The sequence below is a fragment of the Neovison vison genome, chromosome 12, assembly GCF_020171115.1.
Source record: "Neovison vison isolate M4711 chromosome 12, ASM_NN_V1, whole genome shotgun sequence".
NCBI lineage: Eukaryota > Metazoa > Chordata > Mammalia > Carnivora > Mustelidae > Neogale > Neogale vison.
Window position 1 is genome coordinate 5,055,602 of NC_058102.1, and position 23,909 is coordinate 5,079,510.

A 23,909-nucleotide genomic window follows, 5' to 3' on the forward strand; every position below is an offset into this window, starting at 1 on the left:
CTCTTCCATGAGGCTGCTCCTGAGTGCGCCCTGGCCTGGGAGCCGGCGAGATGATGAGCGAAAGGCTTCCCCGACCTCTGCGAATCATGCTAGCAAATTAATTCATGGACCCCGAGGACAGGGTCACGGGAGCCTCCGACTTGTAACCGGTGGTCAGCAGCACAGGTGAGGACCCGGACTTTCAACTTGCGTCTGAAGGGCGGCGGGCAGTCCTGTAGGGCTGGGCCCCTCACCCGTGGGCCCAACGACACTGTCTCGCAGTGGACGCTGTCAGAATGAAGCTGAATTATAGGCCACCCAGCTGGTAAGAACCCCTACATCGGGACTCGTGTTGGAGCCACAGCTGGTGATTGGAGAACGGCTACCAGAATCCTTGAAGACTTTCCCACTACACAGCATGACTGGGCCCAGTTTAAGTTACATCACTGCGTTTAGTAACTCACATAACGCCCCGATAACCCTAGGGTTAAGTACTCTTTACAGAAGAGGAAACTGAGGCAGGGGGTAGGGAAGTACTTCCCCAAGGTCAAAGCCGCAAGCACAGCAAGATTGGTTCAAACCCTGGAAGTCGGGCCCCGAGATCCACGACCCTAACCGCCACGAGACGGCGTCCTGCTTACTCAGCAAACACACAAGGACCACCTTCCGTGGCCACAGATCATTTATCATCACTGGGCTCTGAGACATCAACCCGGGCAGGTGCCTGCAGGACGTGGCGATTCCCGGGCGGCAGAGAGGGGCCCCCACCTGCTGGATCAACACAAAGCCGAAGGGCAAAAGGGCTTGGGCACAGAGGGACAGCGCTTGTGAGGGCCCCAGCCAAGGCAGATGGAAGGGCGGGGCTGGCCGGTGGTGGGGCAGGAGACGAGTGAGCAAGGATCTGGACTGCAGCCTCCGGGGGTCTGTCTTCTGCCTGCAAAGGCCAACGAGTCCAGGCAGCACAGAATGATCTCATCTGTCTTCTCGAGAGCGTCTTCCTGCCCCCGTGGCCGAGTGCATCGCCAGTGGCAGAGAAGAAAGCGGCTTTACCGCGAATCAGCTGGGACGATTACAAACAGATGAATCACCTCTCCGGGTGGCAAGGCTGCGCCCCTCCAAGCCCGGCTGCTGGCGGGTTTTAATCTCCCCAGCCGGTGGTGCGACCTCTGCAAGGGTCCGTGCTTCTCTGTGCCCCTGTCTGCTCATCCGCAAAATGGGAACAAGCACGCAGCACCCACCTTCCTGCCTCAGGTGAGCCTGAGAGGAGGTCATGCACGGGGCCCGCGGGGACGTCAGAAGGGCCCCACGCGGCATAGCCATGAGCTTGGCTGGAGACAACATTCTGGCTTTTTTTTTTTTTTCCTTTAAGATTTTTGTCCCTCACTTCTCTGATGATCTTCTATCAATCCACTATCAAGTATGGACTCGTTCTCGCTTTGAAACACAGCATTAATTTTCAAAAACAAGAAAAAAAATAGATGGGTGAAGCTTTGGGGAAGGGTTCCCCTAAATTCCGCCTGTATGAGCCATGAGCTACAAACACCACAGGCACGGGGTTCCTCTCTTCCCACTGATGTGAGGACGCTCTCTGTCCGCCTACCAGAACCTGCCTGGTTCTGGCGGATGCCGCGGTGGGTGACCAGGGAAGCAGCGGACACAGAGGGCGACCACGGTTCCACTGAGAACCCGGCAGCTGCTTCTGAGGCCTGGATTCACGGCGTTAGGGAACGTCTGCTCCCTCCTTCACTTCTTAAGAACCGACTGAGAGAGCAAAGCCTAGATCCTTTGGAATTACAAGTCTTCAACTGAAAGTATGAATGTGCGTAACTTTTTTAACAACAGGCATACACCATTCAGAGGGCCTTACTCGGGGGAACCCAACATTCGTGACGGATTCCAGTTGCCCTAAGAAGTAAATGTTCAAAGACCCAAACCAAGAACATTTTGCAAAACGCCTGAGCTGAAATGAGTTCACATTCCGCTACTCACACGAAAGCATAGAACTGCTCTGGGTTTGCCAGCCGTTCCAAGGATCTGAGCTGGCGAGGAAACACCATCGGAGGCCAAGGTGGCCAAGACTCCCTCCTGCTGCTGAGCTGGCCTCCCTCCCCAGGGACACGGTGTCCAACTCAGACATACCGACTGCTTGGGAAATGCAAGGAACCTGCCATTTCTCTGCAGCTCACACCCCGCCGGCACAGGCACGGTGCCTCCTGGTCACGCTGGGCCAGAAGAAGGAGACCCTCAGCATCCCTCACATGCCTGTTTTGTTTTTTGGGGTTTTTTTTTTTTAGATTTTATTTATTTATATGACAGACAGAGATCACAAGTAGGCAGAACAGCAGGTAGAGAGAGAGGAAGGGAAGCAGGCTCCCCACTGAGCAGAGAGCCCGTTGCGGGGCTCGCTCCCAGGACCCTGAGATCATGACCTGAGCCGAAGGCAGAGGCTTTAACCCACTGAGCCATCCAGGCGGCCCCAAAAGCCTGTTTTTAAAGGACTTAATAACTTTGTTATCAGCAGCCGCTTAGCTGCTTCCTGGAACACAATGAGAAAGCAGCAGCCAGGGCTGTCAAAACGGCGTCTGACAGAATCCGCGTTCTTTCCCCGAGAAGCCCAGACGCAGCCTCAGGATCACACACAGGGGCGCGCAGTCATCACACACCCAGCTGAGTCTGCTCTCAAGGAGAAGCCGCTCTGCCACCCCTGCTCTGCCACTAGCCGAGCAGCTCTGGTGTCCGTGTCCACGGCCTCCTTGCCCACATCACCACTGCCTGAGCTCTCCCCCAGATCGCTGGCAGGCCTTCGCCTCCTTCAGCGCAGGGACCCTGGCACCGCCCGCGGGCGAGCACCACGGGGCTCCATGCAAGGCCCATAGGGAAAGAGGCTCTCGGGGGACGACGCAGCAGGACCCGAGCAGCAAGAAGGCGAGCCGACCGCCGGCTGGGCCCCCTGCCCACAGCCTCCCCACGGAACACGCTGCCTTTCTGGGGAACAGCGAGGGCACACCAGCTCGGAAGCACGGAGCCACTTACCCACCTCCCCACTTCTCCATCTCACGAATGACCGAGAGAGGCGCCCACGGAGCCTCAAAGGGGTTCCCGCAGCCCCGACTCTCACAGCGGGTAGAAAAGTCCAGGATTCCCCCCGCTTCCCCGAACCCATCCCGTGACTCCCAGCGGCTGTGAGCCCGGCAGACGACGCTAGAACCTGCGGCTCCGTTAGAACGAGAAAGCAGCTCTCATCTGAGCATGTGTCACCAAGAAGAGTCTCAAGGATGCAGGGCGCCTGGGTGGCTCAGTGGGTTAAAGCCGCTGCCTTCGGCTCGGGTCATGATCTCAGAGTCCTGGGATCGAGTCCCGCATCGGGCTCTCTGCTCAGCAGGGAGCCTGCTTCCCTCTCTCTCTCTCTGCCTGCCTCTCTGTCTACTTGTGATTTCTCTCTGTCAAATAAATAAATAAAATCTTAAAAAAAACAAAAAAAAAAAAAAAAAAAAACAAAAGCTCCCAGAAACTTCTAGAACAGAGTGCGTTCCATGGTACGCTCCCCCACAGCAATTAGTGCAGGGAAGGAGATTCACCGCACCAACACCTTCGCAGTGGACCCCTCGGCTCCTGAACCGCTCCGTCAGCCCCATGTACCATAATAAATAGCAAATACGCTCACTAGGAAGTAAAGTGATTTTTGTGCTGAAACCTAAAACGTGTAGAACTGAGCCAAAGAGAAAACAGGCTTCCTTAGGGCACTTCTTTTATGTGGTGATGGAACCGCCTACTTGGAAACCAGAGAATCGGTAGGTACCGTTACCTGCCCGGCGCAGACCGCAGCAGGCGGCAATCAATCGCACAAAGCACTTGAAACTGCTCACAGCACGCGTTTACCCACTTACATCTTATAAACATCCCTTAATTATTCTGACGACCGGACAGGGAGCGGGCTGGTAAGCTAACTTCGGGACGTGAGATAAATATTCATTCCGGGGAGCAGAGACCGGAATTCAAAGCAGAGCTGGGCTAATGAGCGTGGGGTTGCCAGGGCGACCCGACTCCTCCTCGGGGACCACACGGGGACAGCCAAGATGCTAGGAGAACCGCACAGAGTTAGCTGCTCTTAAAGAGGCCATCTCAGGACAGAAAGGCAAGGGACGTCAGAGTCACGGCTCTGGGCCCGGAATCGGTTTCCGGGGGGGAAACTGATTTCTTACCAAAGCAAAGGTGCCAAGGGACTCTGGCGGGCCACCAAGAACGAAAGCCCAGTTTGGTACAAACGATGTGCCCACGTGTGTTTCTCTTGTAAATGTCCCCACACACACACACCAAACATCCACAGAACAAAGAGGGAGCAGGCTGGATTTGAAAACTGCCATCAGGGTAATAATCAAAGGAAACTTCACAAAGCTCCCCCTGAACGCCACTTCCTCTCCGCCAGACAGAGGAAAAGCAGAACCGTGGTTTCCAGTGATTTCCACCCCACCGCCCCCAAGGAATACGCTGTAATCCAGGAGGTGAGCAGAGACCGTGCATTTCCTGCCCCACGCTGAGCTGACCCCCACTGAGCTGCCCCCCACATTGGTCAGAAGCAGCTCCAAGAAGAGGCATTTGGGTCTCGGGAAAGGGACCGCTTCCCTGCTTCTCTCCTCCGCGACAGGCTCTGCAGAGAACCTCACGGGCCCAACAGATCCAAACAGGACCTACACGGGCTTCTCTTACGACAGACCGTTCCAGAACTCACCACGTACGTGGCTCTGGTCCTCACCTACTCACATCTCTCCATGGGCTCACCAGCCACTCTTTGCCTTCTCACAGAAAAAGAGGCCAACTGACCTTAAACATGACCTGCACTTGATGTTCTAAGGGTCCCAGCCAAGGCGATCACATGAGCGCCCGGAAATGGCAAAGAATTCCAAGAGCCCTACGTCCCTGCCCAGAGAGAACAGACTCATTACAAATCCTTTTCCTGTGTGTTGCCACAAAGAAACACACTAGTCCGTTTCTATTTTTTAAAGGTAAACCGGAGGGCTGTTGAGACCTGCTGTAAGAGCACAGAGAAGTCACGCCCCATTCGGCATAATGTCCTGGACTGGGTGCAGACTACCACGGACGGACCCAGGTATGTGAGCCGGGCACCGCGGATGGCCTGCAAGGCGCGGGAGCTGGCGTCTGGGCAGAGAAGGCCGCCTCAGTTACTCTGTGTTCCTGCCAAGTGTCTTCATTCTTAGTGGGGAGAGGCCACGCCACAGTGGCTCCCTCCACACTGTCCCCGGGGGAGCCGAGGCACTGCCTAGGGGAAGCCCGCCGGCACCTGCCCGCCCCCCACCTTCCTCACGGTGGCCCGCTCCCGCCCACTGCGCCCACAGTACCCACTGCAGCCTCCAGACCTTCTACAGGAACACCCACCCGGCTGACCACGACCCACACGCCACACCACAGCCCAGCTGCCATGAACTGCCTGCCCTTCTCGAAAAGGGGCTAGTGGGGTCTCCTCCAGCGCCCCGGGAGAGAAGCCCCCTACTCGACCCCCTCCTCTGGCTGATTCCCAGCCATCCTTTACATGCAGCCAGGGATCCCCTCCTCCGGCTGGCATGCAGAACCACGGTCAGGTTGTGTCCCCTCCCAGGTCACGGTCACCAGCTTGGAGGACGTCATCGCTGCCCCACCACCAGCTCCCCGCCTGCCAGAGGAGTGCAGAGACTCCTCCACCTGCGTCCTTAGACCCCAGGTCGGGGCACCCCCTTCCTCTACTATCCTGGAAGGGAAGAGCAGCCTTCACCTCCCCCTTTGGGGGGTTCTGGCCACATGTCCTCCGAGCTTTCACGGAAAATTCAAAACCTTGTTATCTTCTAGGTAGGAGCTCTCACCCAGACTCCCCCTTCTAAGAATCTGCCCCCCTCAGGATTAAACCCGCTCACCAGGAGGCCGTGACCAGTACCCAGGGCCAGGGGGCCCCGTGGATTCTCCCCCTCCCTTCCAAGAACTGACCAGAGAGCCCCAGATGCTAAGCCCCAGGTCTGGGGTCCTGGAGTAGCTTCCCCACCCCCGAGGGCTCCTCGGTCTTCCCCTGGAGTTCTGGAGACCACCTGGGAAGGGAGCAGCCCGACTTGTCCACGCTGCCACTCTTATCAGCGATGTTAGGGGATACCCACAGCATCCCCTGGGGGCAGAATCCCCCCCCAGCTGAGAACCACCGGTTTCAACCAGTGTAGTGGCTACTGGCTCCGGATGTGTTCTCTCAAGTACAAAGTGAGGGGGAATGTCACCCCTGCACAGACTTTGCCATTAGTTAAGACTGTCCATGTCGCAGGACACAACCACAGACATCTCCGTGCAGGCACTACTGCATCGGGTCCTGTGATTACGGAGCAGCGTTCAAGTGGGCTACGTGGAGCTCCACGCAGCGTCCCCACAGCAGATCGCTCTGTAAAAGTCACGGTGATCAGAGGGGTTGACAGGGTGGTGCAGAGAATATTCTCTCCCACGCGTTATTGAAGAAAAGAAGCGTAATCATTTCAACCCACAGGGCAAGGTCACGGCCGCCCGGTGACCCCTTGAGCACAGACCCCCAGGAAGGGCACCACGAACACCGTGCTCACTGATCGGTGCTTCTGCACTTAAGGCTTGGAGGACGACCCGGGAGAGCAGCAGAGGACCAGCACAGGCCGGGAGCAAGGCCCTGCAGAAGGCTCGTCGGGGAAAGGATCTGCAGGTAAGTGACATGGAACTTGTAAAATCCAACACTAAGACATCAAACAACTTTGATTTAAAAAACGAGCCAAAGATGCAAACAGACAGCACCTCACCAAAGGGGACATCCAGACGGCACACACGCACACGAAGAGGTGCTGGAGGTCTGCAAGTCATCAGGGAACGGGAGCCTAAGTCTGCTTGAGAAAAGGACATTTACAGGGACGCCTGGGGGGTTCCGATGGCTAAGCGTCTGCCTTCGGCTCAGGTCATGATCCTGGGATCCTGGGATCAAGTCCCGCATCGGGCTCCCTGCTCAGCCAGAATCTGCTTCTCCCTCTAGCTCTCTCCCTGCTCGTGATCTCTCTCTCTCTCTAATAAACACATAAATCTAAAAAAAAAAGGACATTTACAGAAACAAATAAAAAAACAGAAACAGGAACTTCCTAAACGTTTCCTTCCTCGGAGCAAAGGAGGGACAGAGCCTTCAGGTTGGGGTCTGGTCGCTGGTGCCTGGGATGAGGGCAGGTCCTCAGTGCAGAGGACAGGGAGCCCCCCCCGCCGGGACCCCTTCCACCCAGGGCCAGCCTGGCCCTGGAGCTGGCTACACCCCTCTAGGGAGACTTGACAGGGCAGCTGCAGCGCCTGGGGTGCCCCTGGCCCCACCTCCAGGCCTGCTGGATCTCTGGGGCCTTCCATCCGAGGTCACGAGGAGGACCCGGCGGGGGAGTCTGTGCAAACCAGCTTTTAGTAAGTTGCTCTGCGAAGCCCCCAGGCCTTCTGGGGGAGCCGCGGGCTTGTTTAGCGTTCTTCCCACCCTTTTCCGACATCCGCAGTTAGTCACAGTTCTGTTTTCTGAAGCAGGCCACCACGTGACCCGCAGTGGTTCCCTCCCGGAGTCCGTCAGCCTGAATCACGCCGCAAATTCAGCCACGCGCGCTTCCTGCACTGGTTCCTCCAAAGCCCAGGGCAACGCATTTCCTAAAACCATCTCGCCTGAAGATGACGGGACGTTCACCCCATGTGTCCCTCTGTGCCTTGTCACAACCACGAGTTCTGCCGATCCGGGTGGAGTCCAAGCCCCGCAGGCTCCCCGAATCCCTGACCTCCCTGAATCTTCACACCCTCCCTTACAGGAGCCTCACCACTGCCCAGGCTCCCCAACTCACTCACTCAACCTTCTAACAAAAAGGAAAACGAAACCCCACGGCACCTGACAGCACCCAGCGACCTCTGAGCACCCACCCTCTTCCTGATGGTTTGGTGGTAGGCAAATGCTTGTCAGCCCAAGGGGGCCGGGCCCCGCCCCGCCTCGCAGACCGTGCCAAGAGCACAGAGCTCAGGAGGGCAGGCAGCCAAGGCAGCAGGGCTGCTGGAGGGCTGACAACTCTCCGTTATTAGGACCTCATCAGCCAGCCTCTGCCTCTCTGCTGCCCATTTCCCAGAAGACCAATGGGAAGCCCTCCCCAGCCCAGTCTCCAAACCCCGACCCCACTCCTGCATCTGAGCCCACTTAGGGGTTTTCGGCCTTCTGTTTATATGGGGGAACCCCAAGCAGGCCAGGCACCGAACTTTGAGAACCGAGGCATGGGGAGCCGGCTAACTCACGCACAAAAGCAACAGCACTACTGCAAGCATCTTGGCCCTTCTGCTGCCTTCACGTCCCCGATGTTCTTCCCAGGATGCTCTGGTACTGGGATTCCCGGTGCACCAGTCAGATCAGACTGGCCCACAACGCCCTAGACACACATGAGCTCCTAGAACCAAAGACAAGAAGCATTTCCCTTTGGGCCCAGCCCATTATTCAGGCACGCGTTCTTTGTATTCCAAGGGCACAAACGGCACCCATAAAAAGCCATGACCGTCCAGAACATTCCGCTGCCTTGCTAGTCAGTGACAGACTTCTTTTACCGGTTCCTTCTGATCCCAAGTGATCCCTGCTCTGGGCCGTTCTTGACCCGCCTACGTTTTCGCACATTCCTCAGAGGGCTTGGTATCCTCTTGGTATCCTCCGTGGGCTCGTCACAGCCGACGCCCCGTTCCCGGAAGGCAGGAGCCTGGCCTGCATCCCTTCTCCCCAGGCCGAACAAACTGGGACAGGGGAAGTGGCCTTTCTGTCTGTAATTGTTCCAAGTCCCCAAGGGGACCCGAAATGACTTGTAGTGAGGGCGACATCGCAACAGCTGACAACACACATAACCGAGGCGGCAGGAATGACACAGAAGAGTGACTATCATTTACCATTTGATAGGAAACAAATATATGCCAGTTTGGGCCCTTAAATCGTAAGGTAAGGTAATGGCCAATTTGTTCTGGGATGTCTGGAAGCCCCAAAAGGTTGACAAGGTCCTACCCACAGGGAACTGAATCAAGTCATTTGGGGAAAGCTCCCTGATGGGAGACGCCAGGATACACACCTCCCCCCTATAAAAATCTCCGAGGGGAATGCATGGGGGTATGCACTTCCCCACGCATCCCTAGGAACTCGAAGGTCCCTTGGAGAGATGAATGAAGATCGGATGTCCCCGCGGGTATGCATCCTTGGGGTTCACTCAACCTGGAGCTACCAGGAGACTTTCTGGGGCGTGTCAGCCTCCGTGGTTTCAGGAAACCAGTCCACACATCCCTCTCCCTGCCCCTTCTTCCCCGGACACCGGCCTGAGGCTGGCTTTCTCCCCCACCTGCCTTATCTCCGAGGCCTCTTCCGCTCCTCCTTCCTCCCAAGCAGGACTCACCCAGACCCATCCGGAATCTGCCCCAGGGGAGGAATCTCCCAGCTTGAACAAAGGGGAAAATTCAGGAATGCGGACCTCAAAGAGGCAGCCAACAGCGGTGTATTTAAAACACACACAGTCGTGCAGAAGTTCCGGCCCTTGCAACTCTGAGAAAACTTTAGAACTGTAAAAGGAGGCAGGTAGTTTTTTAGAATGATTTTCCCAAGCACAAAAGTGGGAGGGGAGCTCTGCCGCCCGCGGTCGCGGCACCCCACCCCCACCCCGGCCTGTGGCCCGCACTCGCTGCGCCCCTTTCCTTCCTCCCGGCTCCAGGGCGAGGGCCGTGTCCCCTGCAGGGGCTCCCGGCCCCAAAACACCAACCCGGCCCCTGGCCCGTGCCCAGCCAGCCCGAAGTGGCCAGCAAATGCTCAGCACGAGGAGGGTCACACGCAGGGCTGAGGGCAGTGGGCCCGCAGGCGGGGCTGCTCTCCAGCCGGGCTAAGCCAACGGCGACTCCGGCGGGCGGGGGCGCGGGGGAGGGGGCGACCCGGGCTCTCGCTCCAAGTCCCCCTTCCGCACCAGCGGCCATCTGCAAACCGCCCGGGAGGGGGCGGCCGGGCCGCGAAGACTCCCCGCCAGTGTTCAAAGGTCTGGGCAGGAGGAAGGAGCGAGGGTCAAGGGCGCTCCCGAAGGTCACGGCGGCGCGCCGCGCGGGGTCGTTGGGGTTGGGGGCTGGCGGGGACCCGACCCCGGCGAGGCCGGGCGGGGACGCGTGGTCCCGGCAGAGCTCGGGGACGCGCGCGCGCGGGGCCCGGAGGGGGCGGGGACGCGGGGGCCGCTGGCGCGGGGCGGGGAGCCACCCCACGGGGCGCGGGGACGCCTGCGCGCGGGGACGCGTGGTCCCGGCCAGGCTCGGGGACGCCTGCGCGGCTGCAGGCCGGCGGCCGGCGCACTCACCCTCCTTGGCCTTCTTCTTCCTCGCCAGCGTGCCGCCGAGCTTGCCCAGGAACGACTCGTCCTTCTTCATCCTGTGGGGCCGCGGGGTGGGCGAGCGCAGCGGCGCGGAGGACATGGGCGGCGCGGGGGACAGCGGCGGGCGCAGCGCGTGTGGGAGCCGCCCGGGTCGCCGCCGCCGCCGCGCGCTCGGCCGCCCGGGGAGGGGCCCGCGGGGCGCGGCCCCAGCGCCCGCCCCCGCCCCGCGCCCGCCCCCGGCCCTGGAGCAGCCGCCGCCGCCGCGGTGCGCGCGGTCCCGGCTCTGCCACTTCCACCCCCGGGACCGCGTCCTCTCCCCGCCGAGAAGTGAAGGGGCTCGGTCCCGAGGGCCGCGTGGGACCGTCCCCCCCCGGGCTCCCTGCGACCTTTCGTCCTACACGTTTGAGCCCTGCGCCCGCGGTGACTGTGCCAAGGCTCCTGCGGGGAGCGCGACGACGTTCGTCAAAGAGCCGCAGGGATGGGTCATTTCACTTGTTGAGCTTCAGCCCGGAACCGGGCCTGGGGCCGGGGGAACCCTCGTGAATGGTCCCCGCCCTTAAGAAGCGGCGGTGTGGTGGGCCCCGCCGGCCCCTGGGCTTCCTGCGAACACTTGCCCGGGGAGCTCGGGGTGTTTCCCAAGAGGTGATGTGAAGGCCCAGGAGTCGGGCTGGCCTGGATTCAGGGCCGGGTGTTCAGGCAGAGAGAAGAGGGCAACTAGAGGGGACAGGGCCCAGGCTTCAGAGAGGGCAGAAGGGGAAAGAGGGCCAGGCGGGCCTTGTAAATGCTGGAAGCCCAGCAGAGAAAGGATTTTCCGGTTGGGATGATGCGATCAGGTTTGAGTGTACCTATTTGATGTGGCAGACACCAGGACCGTGGGGGAGGAGTAAGGCAGGAGCCAGTGGTACCAGTTCCAGGCTCTGGGTGACTTAGGACGGACATGAACAGATCCCGGGAGACGCAAGTGGAAGGAGCCTCAGACTAGGAGTCAGAAGACTTAAGGCTGTTTCCCCCTGGGCCAGGGCGGAGGGGTGGGGTCAGGCTGAGACTGAGGGTCCCCTGGGAAGGACAGGAGAGTCTGGGTCCCAAATGTGGCTCAAGGGTGAATGTTCTCCTCTGTGCCCGCTCAGGGCCCACCACACTAACTGCGGCACCGTTCAGCAAAGGTCAGTGTCGTCCAGTGGGTGCCAAGCCCTGTCCTCCCGCTGGGGGTGCACAGACCACAGGGACAAAGACTTGCCCTCCAGGACAGCACATGCAACCTGCGGTGACACAGGACTCACGAGCCATGCAGTTAGGAACCCAGTGAGGTGGGGGAGAGGAGGCTTGCGGGGGTAGAGCCATATGACCTGGGATGGGGTAAAATCACCCTTGGCCGTTGTGCAGTAAAGGGAGAGAAGACGCAGCAGACAGAGGGGAGAGGGACGGGGGAGAACGCTGAGTGAAGACAGGCACCCGGGCTTGTGAAGGGACAAGAAAAAAGGCACATGGCCTGGTGTAGTTTGAGCATCTGGGGTGGGGAAGAGCACGACCATGCCCCATTCGGAGCCCCCCAAGGCTCTGAGAGGGTCTGAGCAGAGGCCTGACCTGTTGGATTGATGCCGAGGGTGGATGGAAGCAAAAGCCAGGGTCAGAGAGCAATTCAGAAGCTCCTGAAACAGGCCAGCCCCGAGTCTCCAAGGCCAAGTACCGAAGTGGTACCAGAGGGAAGGGACAGACAACAATGAGCTTTGAGGGTTGCAAACCACGACATTTGGAAAATATTTGGATGTCAGGGTCAGAGACAGCGGAGGGCCAGAGGTCTCTGAGGCTTTGGAAGGCCCCACTGGGGGTGTGCCTAGCCAGACTGGGGGAAACACAGAAAGGTTGCGAACTGGGTTATTGACATCCCAGTGGCACAGTTCGGCTAGACGGTGCTCTCGATCCTGGAGGGATGCTGTCATCAAAGGCGGGGGTCTCTGGCTCCTTTGAGAAGCTGATGCACAGAACCGACAGTTTAAAGAAGGACACACACTGCCTTGGGAGGCCCACAGACACCCTCTCCTTCCGGCGGCCCTCAGCACAGCCACAGGCCCCGGGGAGGGGGGGGGAAAGGTAGCGTGGGAAGGGAAACAGAGCAGAGCCATGCTCCTGGGCCCGCAGAACTGGCAGCAGAGGGACAGTCCTGTGCCGGTCCCCACCAGTAATCAGTTGTTTGAATAGTTCATCAGTGCATCCAACTTTCCAGCAAATGCACAGAACTTACAATTTTCCCTTTTTAACTGCTCCTATGAACAGCACAGAGATGTGTGGAATCCTTCTTTTAAAAATATCATTACAGGGGCGCCTGGGTGGCTCAGTGGGTTAAGTCGCTGCCTTTGGCTCAGGTCATGATCCCAGGGTCCTGGGATAGAGTCCCGCATCGGGCTCTCTGCTCAGCAGGAAGCCTGCTTTCCTCTCTCTCTCTGCCTGCCTCTCTGCCTACTTGTGATCTCTCTCTGTGTCAAATAAATAAATAAATAATCTTTAAAAATATATATATATATATATATATATATCATTACACCATGAACGAATTTCTCTAGAACACACCTGAGCCTGACAATGTCTACCTGTTTCAAGCAGGACTACTCACCACAACCCAGTGATTCCCAGTTCCTCAAGGAGCTCCACTGGGCCTTACGTGACCACGGGGTTCTTAGCATGCTGTAGAATTTATATAGAAACATGATCATATATTACCAAGAAATCCCTGCAAAGCAACGACTTCTCGGTTAAGTTTACAAACACTCCCTTTTCTGCAGAGCGACAATGTGTGCATTCACACATGCTGTTTGTCCCTCGCACGTTCTGGGCTGGAGAAGGGGGATGATCTCTTATTAAAGGCAGCTTTGAAGATTATCTTTTTTTTTTTTAAGATTTTATTTATTTATTTGACACAAAGAGAGAGATCACAAGTAGGCAGAAAGGCAGGCAGAGAGAGAGGGGGAAGCAGGCTCCCTGCTGAGCAAAGAGCCCAATGCAGGGCTCAATCCCAGGACCCTGGGATCATGACCTGAGCCAAAGGCAGAGGCTTTAACCCACTGAGCCACCCAGGCCCCTGAAGATTATCTTAAATTACTGTGTGAATTGCAATGACTTGTCTTGTGTGCATCTCAGACAGCAGGTCAAACACTGACTTGATGGCTGTGGACTGATTTATATTTTTTTTCTGGGCTGGATGAAGGAGGGACAATGATACAACACCCCCCCGCCAAATTCTCCTCGCTTACTGGCCTGGCTCCTGGGGATTTTACACAGTGTTCCCTCCACGGTCGTCTAACCAAAACGACTTTCCAAATCGGTTTATAGAGCAGCAAACATCAATATTCACTTGAAGATTAGAAAGTGTTGGTTTTTAATTAAAAAGATAATTTAACAAGAAGCTGAAGTGGGACCCTCGCTCCTGTCCTCATCAACTCTGCCTTCCACGTCTTAGCACATTACAGAAGGATAGCCCCCACCGTCGCTCTGCGCACACTTTACATTGGGGAATAATTACGAAAATCAGACTATGGGACGCTGCCCCTATAGAAGAAAACCACTTGATTTGGGGTTTGAAGTGTGGCTTCCAAAAAGGCCAGTTCCTTATACGCTTAATGACGGACAAGGAACAAACATCTCACGAGCGCGGGCCATAATTCCTGGCCGCGCACTGAGCCCCACGCCGCGTGCTCTCGATCAACCCCATCACGCGCATATCTGCCGATCTTGTTGTCTTTCCCATAAAGGGACAGGCACGCTGGGCAATGCGCGCAGATGTAATCTGTCCTAACAACAAAGAGCCTTAAAAGTAACGAGTTAGGAGAATGCAGAAAGTGATTGGTATGTTTGTATGATGCAATACTACGGAGCGATCAAAAAGAATGACCGAGGGGACGTATCTTAAAAATGTCACGTGGAGAGGCCAGAGTGCACACGGGGTGCATCCATGTGTTTGAAGTTCAAAAACAGGTGACCTCCTTCCTATGCTGAGAGCAGCTCCCCCCAGCAGGAGAAGATCTTGCCTGGGTATGGGCTCCAGGAAGCACGGGGGGATGCAAATGGTCCATGAGTTGGCCTGGGTGGTAGTCACTCGGGTGTAGACCTGTCCGCGGAGCATTTGCACATTTCCCTGTATATCCATGACACCTCCCTAAAGTCTTGGGGAGAAGAAAGTAAATAGGGGCACCTGGGTGGCTCGGTGGGTTAAAGCCTCTGCCTTTGGCTCAGGTCATGATCTCAGGGTCCTGGGATCGAGCCCCGCATCGGGCTCTCTGCTCAGCGGGGAGCCTGCTTCCCCCTCTCTCTCTCTGCCTGCCTCTCTGCCTACTTGTGATCTCTGCCTGTCAAGTAAATAAATAAAATCTTTTAAAAAACAAGAAAGAAAGAAAAAGTAAAGAAATGTTACTTCTCGACAGGATGATTTGAGTTCTTTACCTTGCCTGCTTCGGGGTCTGTTCCTTATCAACGAGCCTCTTACGGCCCGAGGCTCCGTAAGCACATAGAGAAGGTTTTGAAGCTGCCTGCTTTCTCTGATTTCAAAAGGATGTCTTTCAGAAAAAAATAAAAAGAACCAGGCCTGAGCTCTTGGGGAGAGGATAGGGAGCTCGTCCTAGGGGGCGGACAGAGCCTGTGAAATGTTTCCGTGAGTTGCTCATTTTCAAACCTCTGACAGCTGTGGGAGAGTCACGAGTGTGTGGAAAAGCAAGGGAAAGAATGAATTCAGTGATGAGGAAGCGCCGTATTCCCTCTTTTCCCCCACTCCCCCCCCCCCCCCCCCCGCCAGGTGTTGCTCTGGGTGTGATCTTATGGCACACGGGGGCAGCACTTCCAAACCCGCTGTGCTCATCCTGTCTAAAATCATCTTGTGGACGATGCTATTTAAGTAGTTTGCTCGTGGAGCAGCCTGGCAGGAGACGGTTGTGTGATTTGCACCGTAGCTGCTAGGAGCGTGAAAAGATGACCACACTTGCCTGGAATTTAAAAAATTGTGGCAGTAACCCCTTTCTCCCATACCACATGCGAGCAAAACATGAATCACGGACGGCCGTGATCAGCAGCCGCTTACTCCATGATTTTGGAAACATCAGCAAACTTGAGACAAGGGAAGTTGGATTTCCATTTATTAGCAACTCCTCTGAGTCATCAGTTTGCATAGTAGGCAAATTAAACTACATATGCTCTTTGTTCCTAAAAATGTTTTGTAGATGAGGGTGAGAGGTTGGCACCAAGCTATTGATTCCTTCCATGGAGGAGAATTGGTGAAGCACTCTAAGAGATTATGCCCCCAAGACATCCCCCCAAGCTTTTAGAGGACAAGATCCTTGAAAAATGCCGTTACCTTTTATATGGCTGGGAGAGCAGAGGCAAGGCCCGTTAGACATTCACACCTTAGTCTGAATTTCTTTCACCATTAATTTGCCATCTATGTATCACCTGCGGACACAATGAAAGGCTTTGCTATCCTCCTCCCACCCATCTTGGGAGCAGTGAGGGAATGAGAGCTGCGCTTCGGGTGGTGGGGAGGACGATGAAGGGAGGGCGGGGCACTCGGGCGCAGTAAGCCTTCTCCAGGCAGCTGGAGGAAGCAGACGCCACGGCCCCAGCCCATCCTGAAGACATCACTGGAGCCGGGAAAGACGGTGGTGCCGGGCAGGGGTCTGTAAGTGGCCAGTCCATGGACATGTTCAATTTTGCAGGCCTTACAGCCTGTCACGACTGCTCAGCTTTGCTGTTTCAGCCTGAAAGCAGCCACGGACAAGACATACATCCGCAGGCGCGTGTGGCTGTGTGCCAATAAAACTTTATTTGTGGGCACAGAAATTTACATTTCACATCACTTTCACTTGTCACAAAAGAGTCTTCTTTTGATCTTTTTTTCAAAACACTTATAATGTAAACCATTTCTTTGCTCACAGGCCATCCAAAGACAGGCATCGGGCCAGACTTCAGAGCCGACTGTGCAAAAACTGAATTTCACTTTACCGCACGTTTTGCCAGAAAGCCGTAGCAGCGGTAATGAGGATGGGACCACCAAAAATCAGCGTTTAGAAGCTGACCGGGATTCAGATCCTGTCGTTTCGAACTCGGAGGAAGTAAGCCTACAAAATCCTTCCTTGCGTTCCAAAATGCATTATTACCACAGCCCTTCCAAGAGTGGGTGGGTAACAATCCCACTTCTTATGTATCTTTTTCTATAAAACTCTCTGTACAATTATGTAAGGTAGAAGGACATTGCGACATGGCTTGCCTTTTTGGAAAACAGGAACCACAAAAATGTGCATCTGTGATTATGTAAATCATGGCGGAGTCCAGCCACACTCCACGTTTTATGAACAGGGAGGAGCTGTCTTCCTGGGGGTGTGTGTGTGTGTGTGTGTCCGCGGTGTGGCGTTAAGAGGAAAAGCAGAATTCCAGGCCTTGTGAAACACTGAAAAGGACCCAAACACCTGCCCAGTGGCGCTTACACGCTAATGGCAAGGGAATCAAATTAGCATATGGAAAGCCCACATACGTGTGTGTGTATTTTACATACATGTGTGCAGACATACGTGCGGTTTAGGTATAAATAAGCCTGTTCAGAAGCTCACCCTTTAATCTCCAAATACTCTGTCAAAGGGGGAACGACTGATGGGAACTTCGCTTTTCTACCCGGCAGTACGTAAAACCAACAAATTGATGTTTATGTAGAGCGAGGAGAAAACTGATTTGAGGACTAATTAGAATACGCCTTGATTGAGAAAGCGGGTCTTCAGGCGGAGAACGAGCGCCCGTTCAAAACAGGGCCATTCACCAGCCACTCGTTCAAGCTCTCCTCCCGCAGGGTCAAGCGTGTTCCCGATTATGCACCTGCCGCGCCTCCTGCGGTTCGAGGCTGAGCGCGGTGGGAGCCGAGCCGCTGGGAGCAAAGGAGGCTCTTGAATCCAGAGCGTGTTAGAACGTGGGGCTCCACTCTGTGGGGCAAGGGATCTTCAGACGGTCAAAATTCCGCATGGGGGGAAATCGGGAAGACGCAAGGCTTGAAAATTCGATTCAGCCTGTAGTGCTAGTTGAATGCTTACGTATTAAATCACGGCTCTTAATACTTTCCCCGGAAGCGCCAGGTGGGCAGCAGAGCACGGGCCCTTGAACTCGGGCTTCATGAGATACAGAGTCTGTCCTGTGCTAACATTTTTCGACAAGGGAACGTTGTCGTTTTCACGGAATCTGAAAGAAAAATGCAAAACGAGCGTCGCTGCTGGAGAAGCACCACCCAGAGTGGATATTCAGTGAATCAGTGATGAGTCCCAGAAGCCTTTCTCTGAGGGTGGAAGCACCCCAGCGACCCACCGGCCAGCGATCGGAGACACACAGCGTGGCCGACCCAGGCATGTATACGTGAGATGCGGACACGTTCCACGACACGGATGAGCCCCGAGGACGTCACGCTCCATGAAATGAGCCCGACACAAAAGGACAAGCCCTGTGAGCTTCCACTCCCGTCAAGTCCCCAGGGGAGTCACCGTCAGAGAGATGAAAGGTGGAACGGTGGTCACCAGGGCCTGCGGGAGGGGGCTGGGGACTGACAGTGGAGCGGGGACGGAGTTTCGGGTTTGGAGGATCAAGACCGTTGGTGGTGACAGGAGCACAATGCTCTGCCTGGCCTCCGGGCCACTGAGCCACACACTTTTACACGGTTGCAATTTTAAGTCGTAGCTTATATATATATTTTTACCATATATATATATATAATTTATATATATATATAATTTATTTATATATTTTATATATATAAATATATATTATATATTATATATAATATATCAATATTATATACAATATATCAATATTATAATTAATTAATTATATTAATTAATTAATATATTAATATATTAATTAATATATTGATATAATAATATTATATTATATTATATTATATTATATTATAATAATAATATAATATATAAAATATATGTATATATATTTTAAATCTTGGGCCTAAGACCTAAAGGAAATCAAGTCCCAAAAGAAAGGTAATTTAAGACACTGAAAAGGACGGCCTTGAGGTGTGTGTGAGACTAAGGCTTTCCTGCGGAGGGAGGTGACAGGAAGGTGAGACGGATAGAGCCGACAAGGAAGGAAGAACTGTGAGTGACAGTCCCCGGGAGGCGGCAGAGGGTTGGCCCTTGGCAAAGAAAGAGCAGAAGATGCCCCAGTGACCGCGACCGGAGGAGAAGGACGGAGGTGGGGAAGGCCGCAGAAATGAGGCCTGCAGTGCTGGTGCTGGAAGGAGCTGTGGACGGGCCCTCCCGGCTAACCTGCAGAGCAAGGCCGGGGAGAACCACCCTCCCTCAGGCAAAGTCGCCGCAGCTCACCCGGGCACCGCAGCTGCCCCATCACGGCCTCCTGCCCGCCGACTTGCCTGTGCTCCCTGCCACCCCCTCACGGGCAACATTGTCTCTGCCTTTGCAGCCCACATCAGAGCTTTGCACACACCAGGAGCTCAGCGTTTGCTGAATGAATGAATGAATGAATGAATGGATTTAAGGCAAATGATCAATGACAGCAGGTTCAGCCACTTGGCGGTGACAGGGATGTCTGCTCCCAGGCAGAAGAGCTTTTATTGATGGGGGCAAATTAAGGTTCCTCCTCGTACACTCAGCCCCGGTGACAGGTTCGGTTACAAAGGACACAGGAGAGGATGGCGTGACATGGAAATAGGGACAAAGCTTCACTGTCGCCAGTCCCGTTCCGGGGACCTCTGCTACGCGGGGCATGGGGGCCCACCAGCGGCTGTGTGCGGTGGGGGAATCGGCTTCAGGTCCCAGAGCCCAGTGACGGCGGTTGAAACCTCCAGGCCCATGTGGGTCACCTGGGAGCTTCAGGAAGCGCAGGTCCTGGCGGAGGTGGGCAGGGCTGGGCCTGAGACTCTGCATTTCTCACCCAGTGCAGAGCGGGCAGAGCCAGGCTTGAGGGAGAGTGCACTTCTCTGGAGCGCGGCTGGGAGACCTGCCTGCCATCCTTGGTGAATTCGCCCAGCCCCTGGGGCAGGGATGTGGGGCGTCACCGGAGGCTTCTGTCCCCAGACCCACAACCCTGCCTGGAGCCTGTCAGCTCTGCCTCCTCCACATCTCTTTCGCTGCAGCCCTCCCCCCCAGAGAGCCTGCGTTCACGCCTCACCATGCCCCACCTGGCCCCAGGTGAGACCTCGTATCCAGTAAAACCCCGTCTCACCACCGCCCTCCCCGCCTTCATCCATCCCGGCTCCGCCTGGTGCGCCAGGAGGCCCCTGTGATCTTGGGTGCGCCAGGCCCCCACGATCTTGTCTCCCGACTCCCCGCTGCCATTACTGTGGCCTTCCAGAATCATCCAGGCACCCACAGCCACCAGCAGCCCCACTTGCGAGCTGTCTGGTCTGGAGACCACACTGATGAAAGGGACCCGTGCATTCCCGCATGGACCGACCCTCTTAGGTCTGTTTGGGGTCAAACTGACACCACTGCTCTCCAGGCTGCCCTGCATTTCCGTTCCTGAGGTCTCTGTTCCAAGGAGACTTAAATCACCAGACAATACACACCTTCCCTGTTTTACCCAAGTTTTCCTTTAAGTAATCTTCCAGAAGCCTGCCTCGAAGACATACCTCAACCTCAGCCAGGTGACGACGGGCAACATCACAGCTGGGGGCATGTCCCGGGCTATAGGACGGGAAGGGGACTTGACCTCTGTGGTCTTTCTCCCCCGTCTCCCTGCCCAGCGCTCCTTGAAAATGTCAGGGTGGCCAAAGCAAGGCAAGTCTGGGAAACTGTCACAGCCAGGAGGAGCCTAAGGGGACGGGACAGCTCAGTGTGAAGGGGGATCCTGGATGGGGTCCTGGGCCGGAAAAGGACGTGAGGAAGAAACTAAGGAAATCTGAGTAGAGACTTTAGTTAAAAACAATATATTAACTAATTAATCGGTTCCTTAATTGTAGCAAAGGTACTCAGACTAACAGAAATCATTAATAATAGAAGCTGGGCACGGGGTAAGTGGGAACTCTGCATGATCTTTCACATTCACATATAAATCGAAAACTGTAAAATGGAAACTTTATTTTAAAAATATCACCATTGATTTCTAAAGAGCTATGGCATTTTTTCACCTTTATTGCAAATAAAGATTTTCGGAATTTTCAAAGCTCCTGAGGAGGTCAGCGGAGGGATGTGTGATGAGTGAGACGCAGCACCAAGATCCTTTTTGAATCAATCATCTATTCTTAGAATCCTTTTGGGCCAACGGTGCCTCATTTTCCTTAAAATTCATTTCAGAATGCTTAACCCTTTTGCCCATTCTGGCTGAGTCAGAAGACAGGGGGGCAGCAACAGCTCAGCAAGGGGAAACTGAGGGGAACCCAGAGGAGCTGCCACGTGCAAGGTCAAGAGGGTCACCCCCCAGCTTCCTGCAACAAACCCGCGGGCTGGTGCCTTTCCCCGAGGCGCCCAGGGCCGGCAGGGGGCGTCTTAGCCCCTGGACGTATTCTCTCTCCTGTGCCTTTGGCTCTGCCACTCCGTGACCGGTAGAGATGTCCAGGGCAATATCAAGTTTGATTGTGGTTTTGTTTGTTTGGGATTTTTTTTGGTTACCAAGGCCCAGAAAAGTGGGGGGACTCATTTACTTCTGCTCTCTGAGGGGAGAATGACATAGAAAGAGATAAGCCCCTCTCCAGACGCTGAGGGCTGGGAAGGACCGAGTCAGGAGGAGTTTCCCGGGAAACAGATCGAACACATTCGAATTGGAGGCACCTGGTCCAGCCCTTGCAGCTGCGTGTGCAAGGTGTGATGAGTGAGCAGGAGTGACAGGAGAGAGTTTCCAGACGGCCTAGGCTCCGACTCCCAAGCCGTGCTCTTCCAGTCCGAGCCAGGTTGCTGTTCCCCGCACTTGTGCAGAGGAGCAGGGGGAGGCTGTGTTCAGACAGAGAGGCACCGAGGCCCCTGGGGCAGCACTGAGCACTGAGGCAGGGCAGACTGGGGTGGTTCTTGCCGGCGGGGCGGCTCCGGCTGGTTCCTGTGGATGCCCGGTGCCCAGGCATCTGGATCACCGCTTAGGGATGAACCCTGTTTAACCTTTACCCGCCATGGTAACGTCTCGGGAAATTCCAAGCTACCCTCCACTCCGCGCTTGCTCCCGGAGAGGATAGCATGTCAGTGTCCATCCCTCATGCTCAATGTCAAGGCCATACGCGGTCTCTTTATTGTTCTAATATTTCTAGCAGCAGCTTTGTCTGCTTTAGTATTTCAGGGAAATTACACTTCAATGAGCAGTAATTTCTGGGTATGATAATAAGATCGAAGCAATTGTCTCTGGGTCTCTGACCCCATATGAGGAGGTCACCTTCTCTTCCGCAGTGATGGATGGCTACGGGCTTGCTATTATCGCAACCATCCCAAGTCAGTGATTCTAATTGACCGGCGCATCTATCTAGTGATGAATGTGGGAACGCTTCCTCCATTAGAAACTAATTGATTGAAAAGGGGAAGAAAATAAATAGAAATAAAAACCGGGCAGAGAGGCTGTAATTTTCAGCTTGTCCAGAGTCACAGAATGTGTTTTCTTTTCCAAAACTGATTACTATTTATTTTCCCGGCCAGATAATGCTGAATCTTCTGCACGAACGTTCTTTGTTCTTAAAGTTATCTAATGATTTGGCAGAGGAATCCAGTAATTCACTTGTCACAAAGATGCCACGTAGAAAGTCACAACTCGGGCGTGGGGACAAGCTGTCCGGACGACCGTCAGCCCTACTCCAGCAAAGCGTGGTTCATTTGCCAACCTGGGACAGCTGGCTTGACCCTGGGACAGCAGGGCTGGGACAGCTTCCCACGGCTCACGTCTCAAACTGGAGCATCTAAGTGTGGACGTTAAGACGTGGACATTTCATTCCAATTTCATACCGTTATGTTTTTGCTTTACGGCACTTCTAGGAAATACCAATACAGAAAAGACTCCCATTTTTTCTCTGCTCACGCACTGTCCTCTGGATCACATCTACAGCCCAAGGCAGAGCCCACCGGCCTCCCCTCCCCTTCCCCACCCCCAGCCCCCTCCCATACCAACTCCACCCCCAATGCAACCGGGGCTTCCGCCTTCAGCTGCACCAAGCCCCTTACATCCATTTCCTGCTACACAGTTTCCACCACAAGAGCAGTCTGAGGGCAGGGAGGGGACATGATTTCTATCTGATGCTAAGAGGGTTTGTCATTCCCAGCTGTCCCTCCTCTTCAGGTCTGTCTGGAGGCTCTCACATTGCTGGCGTCCCCAGCATGAGGCTACAGTTGACACCACCGTGCTGTCTGGGGGGCACCCCGCAGCCTGAAATCACAGGCTTCGGACAGTGAGAGATGGGTGCGTGGTCCACGGGCCCCTGGCAGTCCCTGAGACTTCCAGGGTCTGTGAGGTCAAACGGATTTTCCTACGACCAAGATACTACTGAGTGACTTGGCTCACAGGGACATTGGCTCTCCTGGTGCCCGTGCTGCAGTGGGTATCCGTGCTGGTGCCGGAGGAGGGCGCCTCCTAGCGGTCACTGTGCTCCCGCCCGTGCGCGCCGAGCAAAGTGCACGTTAGGCTCACTGGACCTCGGCCTCAGCAAAGAGGAGAAGGCTGGTTCCCTTAGAGCTCAGCCCCGTCCTTCCGCGTGAAGACACAGGAGCACGCCGAGAGCTTGCACGCGGAGGCACGTCCGCTCGGGGAACGTACTACGGGGCTGGGGCTCTGGCAGGACCTGCCGCACCGTGACTTGAAGGACAGCCTGACCGATGGGTGACTCAGCCTTGGGTATCTGGTGGACATTTCCTTGAAAATGAATGAAGGGGGTTTCCTCCAGGAAAGCAACTGACAGCTGTTTGCTGTCAATGATGACATGAGCGCTTCCACGGGAGAACTGGCCACTTGGGGGAACTTGTATCCAGCACCGAGGGCTCGGCAGCTTCACGACAGGTGAGGGTTTTTCTGAGGAAAGCAGGAGTGACATTAATACACGTGATCTTGGGGCGCCTGGGTGGCTCCGTGGGTGAAGCCTCTGCCTTTGGCTCAGGTCATGATCTCAGGGTCCTGGGATCGAGCCCCGCCTCCGGCTCTCTGCTCAGCGGGGAGCCTGCTACCTCCCCCCTCTCTCTGCTTGTGATCTCTGTCAAATAAAATAAAAATCTTTAAAAAATTACATGTGATCTTTTTATTTCAGGCGATCATGACATGGGCCAGTATTTGGAAGATTTGCTTAACTTGGTGAACCAGGATTTCCCAAAGGACCAGGGCATGACGTTGTCATAAAATCAAGCCTGGGGAGAAAAGATCCAGTCAGGGCACTGGGTGAACTCGTGGATTTAGTGTATCTGTGGGAAGTTATGAAAAGTCCCTGAGCTGTTTGCTTCCAAACTGAGTGTTGGTGAAAAAGCAAAGAATAGTGACAGTACCCTGAAAAGGCTATTAGAATACTGTCCTCTTTTCCAGACACCTGCCCGCAGGGGGACAGATTCCCTCACGGCCTTTCAACGACCTCACCCGCAAGACATTGAAGGCAGAGGCTGGCGTGAGAATCCGTGTTTTGAAGACAGA

General features: G+C 55.1%; 1 protein-coding gene across 1 annotated transcript in view; it reads right to left on the reverse strand.

The window, feature by feature from the left end:
• The window catches only part of PARVB (parvin beta), a 94,442-nt gene extending 83,955 nt beyond the window's left edge, over window positions 1–10,487 (reverse strand). Inside the window, exon 1 of the mRNA XM_044228273.1 lies at window positions 10,329–10,487. Within this exon, the coding sequence (XP_044084208.1) occupies window positions 10,329–10,443 (115 nt within the window). The 5' untranslated portion in view covers window positions 10,444–10,487. The remainder of the gene's footprint in view (window positions 1–10,328) is intronic.
• Between the last annotated feature and the right edge of the window lie 13,422 nt (window positions 10,488–23,909).